General features: G+C 37.6%; 1 protein-coding gene across 1 annotated transcript; it reads left to right on the top strand.

Moving 5' to 3' along the window:
* Positions 1-307: 307 nt before the first annotated feature.
* Positions 308-6,974, top strand: LOC141632045 (polyadenylate-binding protein 2-like). The gene is made up of 6 exons (XM_074444634.1): positions 308-533; positions 660-762; positions 2,166-2,233; positions 4,958-5,149; positions 5,348-5,472; positions 6,737-6,974. The coding sequence occupies exons 1-6, from the start codon at positions 429-431 to the stop codon at positions 6,783-6,785; spliced, it is 642 nt and encodes a 213-aa protein (XP_074300735.1). The 5' UTR covers positions 308-428; the 3' UTR covers positions 6,786-6,974.
* Positions 6,975-7,613: the final 639 nt, after the last annotated feature.

Raw genomic sequence — 7,613 nt, 5'->3', positions numbered from 1 at the left:
TAACTAATTACAAATTTTTAAAAAATTAAACTAGTTAAGATTACTCACGTCGTCGATTCCTTAAATTTGGTAGCGGAATTGAAACGGTGGTGACGGAAATGTCGTACTAATGTTAATATATGGGGGTTTAGAGTGAAAGGTAGATTAGGAAAGTCATTACAAATTGTGGACGATATTAGCAGGTTATTGTACGTCAAAAATTCTACCATCCTCGGGAGGACGGTACTCCTCACACACAAACACAATTGACCCAAGTGAAATATTATAATGGTTTGTGTGTGAGAGGAGGACGGTAGAATTATTACTCGTTGTACACTTGTACGTAACCCATAAATAGCACTCCTCCTACCCAATCCTCTAAATTCATAGGGTTTGCGTTTCGTACTTCCATCACTAATTTTCCCCCAAATCAATTTCTCACAATCATCATGGATGAAGAAGAACACGAGGTTTACGGAGCTGATATCCCCGTCGAAGGTGACCTTGACGCCGACGTCGACATGTCCACCGCTGACGATAATCCAGCCGTCAAGGTACCCCTTTTTCGATTTTGGAAACCCTAGATTTTATTTTTTGAAAATTTTAAAACCCTAGATTTACTTATATGTGTTGATGGAGCTAATTAAAGTGTTTTGATTTTAATTTATGGTAATAAAAAGGAGTTGGATGAGATGAAGAAGAGATTGAAAGAGATGGAGGAAGAAGCTGCTGCTCTTCGTGAGATGCAAGCTAAAGTTGAGAAGGAGATGGGCGCTGTTCAAGGTTTGTAATTGAATTATAGTGTTCTTGATTTATTTGCGTTGTTCTTGATTAATCTAATTAGGTTTTTTTATTATCATTATCGTATCAAAAGTAATTGATCAAATTGTTTAGTTTATCTATTGTTTTGTTTAGTATTTGATGTTTTTGACAGATTTAGTGTTTTTTTATTCATTTAATTTAAAGAAATTAATTTATTTATTTTTCTCTCCTTTATTACACACTTTTTCAACAACCACTTTCTTATAGTTTTGACCTGGTTCATTCCGGATCCTTAACTCTATTTCGGTTTTTAAAAATCGCTTTAATCTTTTCTCTCGATTTAAATTTTAAGTTTTTATAAAAGAAAGACGGAATTCGATTTTAAAACCTCTAAGTTCACCTTGACTTTCCATTACATTTTCGTTCTCCCTTTTTGTTTTTCATCTTCCCTTTTTATTCGCATTTTGAGGCGTGCGTTCACCCATGGACAGTTCGAAAGGATGATTCATGTCAGCCGACCCCAAATCATTTTGGGATTAAGGCTCTGATGTTGTTGTTGTATCTATTGATTTTGTTGAATACTATTTTTTTTCGTGTGTATTTTTTAGATGGAATAGTTTGGTATCCATAGAGGTAACCGTGAAATTTTTATATCGGTCTAGGTGGGTATTGTCATGTTAATGTAGCTCAATTTGGTTTGGGGTATTAGGATTCTGATTTAATGGATTGGACGATGAATTTGCGTACGGTTTGAATGATTGCCAAGGTTGATCTTTGGGAAGTCGCCTGCTGCTATTTCTATTGTTCTGTAGTAGTTATTAGTTAACATTGCGAATTTCAGTAGGTTGTCAATCCAATCACAGTATATTTTGGCAGCCGGCATTTCATGAATACATCTATATTTCCCTTAGGTTGGTTATCTGTTTCTGTGATGTGCCAATATGGTGTATACTTCACGTTTTATGTTAATGCTATATTTCTAACTATCTTGGTTTTGTGATGTATTACTCGAACCTAAAAGCCTATCTCAGGAACTCTTTGCTAGTAGTTTGAACTTTGAAGTTTTATTGTTACATATGATTGTTCTATAGTTGGTGTCAAGTGTTCCATTCTCACTAGGATTGGAACTTTTTTCTGTTTCATGACAGCTTTAGTATTTCACTCATCTTCCCTTTGTGTCCTTTCATACATGGGTGTCAAAACTGTCAATCATTGGTATCCTTTATTCGACGTTCTCTGTTACTTGTTACAAAGATAAGCATGTAAAATATCTTGTCCTGTTAGGCTGTTTATTCGTCAATAAGTTGAGGTCCAAAGACAATTTAGTTTCCATGCAACCTTGTACATATTGCTACTGAATCTGATAGCTATTGCCTTTCTTTTGCTGCTTTATATGTCTTGATTGCTTGTTATTTTGATTACAGATCCAGCTAGCGCTGCTGACTTGGCAAATAAAGAAGAGGTTGATGCACGTTCCGTTTTTGTTGGCAATGTAAGTTTTGAAGTCCTTGTATAGCCAATCTATAGTGTATACTGTATCTATATGGGCCTTCATCACTTGTTATCCTTGACTGGTTATGTTTTTAGTGGTTTGGTTTGTTTGATCTTTCCCATGTTTGAACACCCTCATTATTAATTCGTGGAATCTGAAAACTTGAAACTTGTACTGAGGATACTAATATTGATTAGATTACTGTATCATTACTATTAGGTTATCCTGTCAAGTGTCTTTTATCTCCTTTCCTCTTTGTCATTCACATGTAGTTCTCTTGCGTTATTTCTAAAGCTTTGGGTTAAGTAATGAGGTGCCATAATAAAAGCATCGTGGAGCTTTATGTATTTTTACTTTATTACTATTATGATTTCAGGAGGTGCATTCTTCCTGATATAGAGTAGAGTAGTAGACTCAAGTTTTGTTTGCACTTGTATTTGAATATTCATTATCCTCCTCTTTAGATGCGTTGCAGCAGTGTCTTCTAGTCTGCATCACTTAACGAAGGAAATAATAGTGTATGTGGTTTTTGCACAGCACACTGTGTCTATGACTCTATGTATCATAATTGTGACAGATATGAGGTTGGGCTCTTGTGGTGGTTTGGTAGACTCGACGTGAAAGATTGTGTAGTTGCCATTTAGTTAATACTGTATAGGTGCGTAACTGATTGTTGACCTACTTTAGAGACATGTGTGCTTGGATAAACTTACTGATGTGAGCAACATTATAGATTACTGCTGAACTGTGAGGCTATTTTCTAGTTTAATATTAGTGATTGCATGTTTAAATAGCATCTTTCCCATTTGTTTGGTCCTACGCTTTATGGATGTGAAGATGTCTATTTTCGTTGTTGTGATCTTTGCTGTGTTGTGCTAGCCAACTCTGTAAATATTACTCCTGTCATTTTTTTTCATGTATCCCTATATATCAAATATCACCTCCAAAAAATAATCGATTCTGAATAGAAAAAGAGAGGGAGTATGTTTGTATGTTTCATGTTTCTTTGTTATGTTTCTATGGTGCCTTAACTTCATTGGATGGTCTACGGTGCACTGGTAGAGCGTTGGATTTTTTTTTTCTTCTGAAGCTGTTGCTAATTTTCCCGAATCCATATTCTGCTTTCATTTAATCATGGTTCGACTTAAATGTCTTGCTATGATCGCAGGGTCTTCCTTCTTCATCAAGGTCCTTGTGTCTTAGTGCCGGATTTGTTACTGAATATATTGGGAGATGGACTGATGTTGGATATAGGTGTATAATAGATTTGTTTCTAGTAGTTGAATGACAGTTTCATGTTCATTTATTTAAGAATTGGCAAAAAAAAAAAGTGAATAAAAAAAATGAAAAAAAAAAAACGAAAAAAAAAGATGAAACCAGTGTCCAAAAAGATTGAAAAAACGAAAAAAAAAAAACGAGGACCATAAAAATTTATGGTAAAAAAGGGACACTGGTGGATGTAAAGTGCTTGTCTGTGTTGGTGGAGAGATTCATACAAGTTTAGCTGCTCTTAGCTTGATAGCTGCATCCAATTTGAAGCTAGTTGCGCGGCTATGCTGAGCACTGATACCTGGTTCAAACCATTTTGCACAGGTGTGATGATTGGTGCTTTGAGAACTTTTGCGTTATAATTTTAATGCTGTTGTTCTTGTTCGTATTGCCACTGTTGACTTGGGTATATTGATGATGGAAGGAAAGCAAGGTTGCGTAATTCATATGAATATGCCACATACTATACGTGAATGATATATAGAATTAAATAACAGTATGCTAACACTTGAGCTGATGTACGATTTGCTAGTGGTTGAGTGAATCTGGTAACCCTGAAGAAAAGTAATCTCTTTTTACTGTCTTTTAAAAGAAATGGGAAGAAGAGAAAAGTAAAAGATTTTCTATTATTGAAGTACAAACTTTATGCGAAATAAAAGAATGCCTTTCTACTTGACGAGGTTTATGAAATGAGATGGTTCAGGATTTGAAGTAATTCATACAGGCAAAGGGAATTATATGGGTGTTGGTTTATGGGTGTTGGTTTTTGTTGTTGCTGTGGTTTTTCTGGGGAAGTAAATAAAGAAAAAGAATCAGGAAGGGGTGAAGAGAACATGATATCATCCCCCTTTTCTGGCACTCAGTCAGGTTCAGTGTGTTGGTTTATGGGTGTTGGTTTTTGTTGTTGTTGTGGTTTTTCTGGGGAAGTAAATAAAGAAAAAGAATCAGGAAGGGGTGAAGAGAACATGATATCATCCCCCTTTTCTGGCACTCAGTCAGGTTCAGTGTGTTGCAACCTGTGCTTTAAGGAATTCTCGGTCTCTTACTGCTTTTTGTTCTCTAACTGATTGGGATTGATATTTCCTTTTTGCTGTCTTTATTCTTGCACCATTTTTAATCCTTGGATTGGACTAAGTTGTAAAGATGCTGACGGGCGACTACAAGGTTTAACTTTTGAGGACTTGATGTCCATGTTTCTCTAAAGCTTCTGTTTCCTACTAGTACTCTATAATTTAGTTGTTCTACTCATATTCATCCAAGGCTTTTACATTTTAGTGGTGAGGTAGATCTCCTGAGAGAAGTGTTGTTGATCATTTGTGACTGAGTGGGAAATTTGGTTGATTGCAGTACATCTAGTTGGACGTAGTGTTAATTGTTGTACATCTTTTTTTTTTTTGCTCTACAATTACACTTCTCTTTTTACGTGTATAATCTGGATGTCATCATTACTTTCAGGTTGATTATGCTTGCACCCCGGAAGAAGTCCAGCAACATTTTCAGTCTTGTGGAATTGTGAATAGAGTGACAATTTTGACAGACAAATTTGGGCAGCCAAAGGGTTTTGCATACGTAGAGTTTGTCGAGCAAGAGGCTGTGCAACAGGCTCTCCTCCTTAATGAATCGGAATTGCATGGCCGTCAATTGAAGGTATATTTTTAAGATAATGGTTGTGGATGATTCATGTCAGCTGACCCCAAATCATTTTGGGATTAAGGCTCTGATGTTGTTGTATAATGGTTGTGGATGTCAACTCTGATTTGCTACCTACACCTTATTTTTTATGGAAATATTACACATTTTGCCATAAATTTGCTAAATTTAATTGCTTTTGTGTTACATTTTCAGGTCTCGCCCAAAAGGACAAATGTGCCTGGCTTGAAGCAGTTCAGGGGAAGGCGCTTTAATCCTTATATGCCTTTCCGTCCCCGCAGGCCTTTTCCTTCACCATACTTTAATCCTTATGGCTATGGGTACGTTGTAATAATTTTAAACTCCTCACATTTGCACTGCGTTCTGTAGTCCTCTACCTTTTCTCTTTTGTTTGCTCTTATGTGCTTCTCTTACAACATGCCTTCTTTCTTTCTTTCTTTCTTTCTTTCTTTCTTTCTTTCTCGTAGACTCTTATACTATGTGTTTATATGCCCGTTGGCATTGCAACCACACTCTTCGTTCTGCCAGACCACCACTAGCACCACTAGGGCTGTAAATGTAAATGATTTGAGCTGGCTCGTTGAGCCCTCGGAATCGGCTCGGTCAAAGCTCAGCTCGTGCTCGGCTAAATACGAGCCGAGCCCGAGCTCAGCAAGGCTTAGCTCGGAACCTCGTTTGGGCTCGTTAATAGTTTTTTTGTATAATTTCTATACTGTAATATTAAATTTATTTCAAATTATATGTTATTTAGGCATTTATAAGTATATTATAATATAATATTTTTTTTGTATTTTATCAACGAGCCGAGCTCGACGTCAGATTGGCTCGTTAACAGCCCTAAGCACCACCATGTTCATCCTATTTGCAGCTACTTTGGTCACTTTGCATCCGAGATTCCTGACAAATACTATGTTGACCATGGTTTTTTACTTGGGTTATTTAAAATAGTATATCTGAGTTTGCAAGGTGGGAAAAGGGATATAGTTTGGGGGGTGGAAGGTCAGGAGCTGGGAAGGAAATGATTTGTAGATGCTGACAAGAGGACGGGGAAGAATATTGTGAAATTACTAAAAAATGGATGGGAGAAGAACGTTGTGAAATGGATGGGTTTAGATATAGATTATCATGATTCTGAAACCATGAAGCATGACTGTTTCTTTCATTGAAGTAGAGCGTACCCGTTATGTGGGCTATTTTTTAAAGCGATTTTGTTAGTTCACTGCTGCTAGTTCCATTTCCAATATGTTGGGAAGCTGAGAACCCCGCCTTTAAACTCCTTTTCAGACTGTCAACGATTTCAAACACACTAATGGACTATAATGAGCTGAATAGTCTAGCAATCTTCCCCGACTCTTTTCTTCCTTCACTTTGATTAGTGAAAATGCACCAGATTTCCCCCGACACGGTGTCCGAATGTTGGATACAGTTATTTTCTGCAAAGTTGTCAATTTTTTGGTCTAAAATGGAGTGTTGAAGTGTCGTATCTTGTCTTGCACTTGAACCAACGTGAAGTGTCGGAGTAACATAGATGTTCTCTAAACCTTTATGCTTTACTTAACCGTCATTTTTCTGACCTGGTTGCAGGAAGGTTCCTAGGTTCAGAAGGCCAAACCGTTACATGCCCTATTACTAGTCACAAATATTGCGATTTCTACTGTGGACTGCTAACATTTCGCATATGTGCTGCTTTCTGAGTCATAATTATGTTCGATTTCCTTGACGATGTTGCGTTGCCCTTTCAGATGTATTGGATATGTACTATGACTTTCAAACAACTGATATGCTCCCCATCTTGTATTTTTACTGTCTCGTTCTGCCGCAAGGTGTTTTTCGTGTTTTGGAATGCTTTTTTAGTTTGGGTGAGATTTTTAGAACTTAGTGCCTTGTAAACTCTGTTTTTGAACTTATTAGTTTTACCACCGAAACCGCTTCTGATCAAAAATTGATACCTTCGTGATTTCTGTCAAAACAAAATGGAATATACCAACCTCTCAACCCTTGCCGTAGCCCCCTCTCTCGCACTAGCACCCCACTAGTCATATCAACAACCGGGATTCCTTCCGCTGACCCCATAAGGCTATAACACCCAGTACCCACACCTCCCCAGTCCCCACTAAACTCCACACCTTCCAACACACCGCCACCCTTCCTCACTCCTCAGTGCCTTCCTCCCCCGCTGCTCCACAAGTGACCCCTCCATACACACACCACCACCCTCCCCCAATCACACCCTCCACTGCCGCTCTATATGTGATCCCACCACCCTTCGGCAAACCTAATTGCTCACCCTTGACCATGGAACCCATGCCAGCCATTAACGATTTTCACCGTTCCCCACACAAGTTGGGCTGGATATTAGTTGAGATCTCTAAACACGAACTTGACGTGTATCAATTCGTTGAGTTTCAATCAGTTTGGTTATATCCAATTCAGATATTCAGGTTTAGGTATGATTCGATTA

This window comes from Silene latifolia, chromosome Y, assembly GCF_048544455.1.
Source record: "Silene latifolia isolate original U9 population chromosome Y, ASM4854445v1, whole genome shotgun sequence".
In the NCBI taxonomy this organism is placed as follows: Eukaryota; Viridiplantae; Streptophyta; class Magnoliopsida; order Caryophyllales; family Caryophyllaceae; genus Silene; species Silene latifolia.
This window is presented reverse-complemented; position numbering and strand designations above follow the sequence as displayed.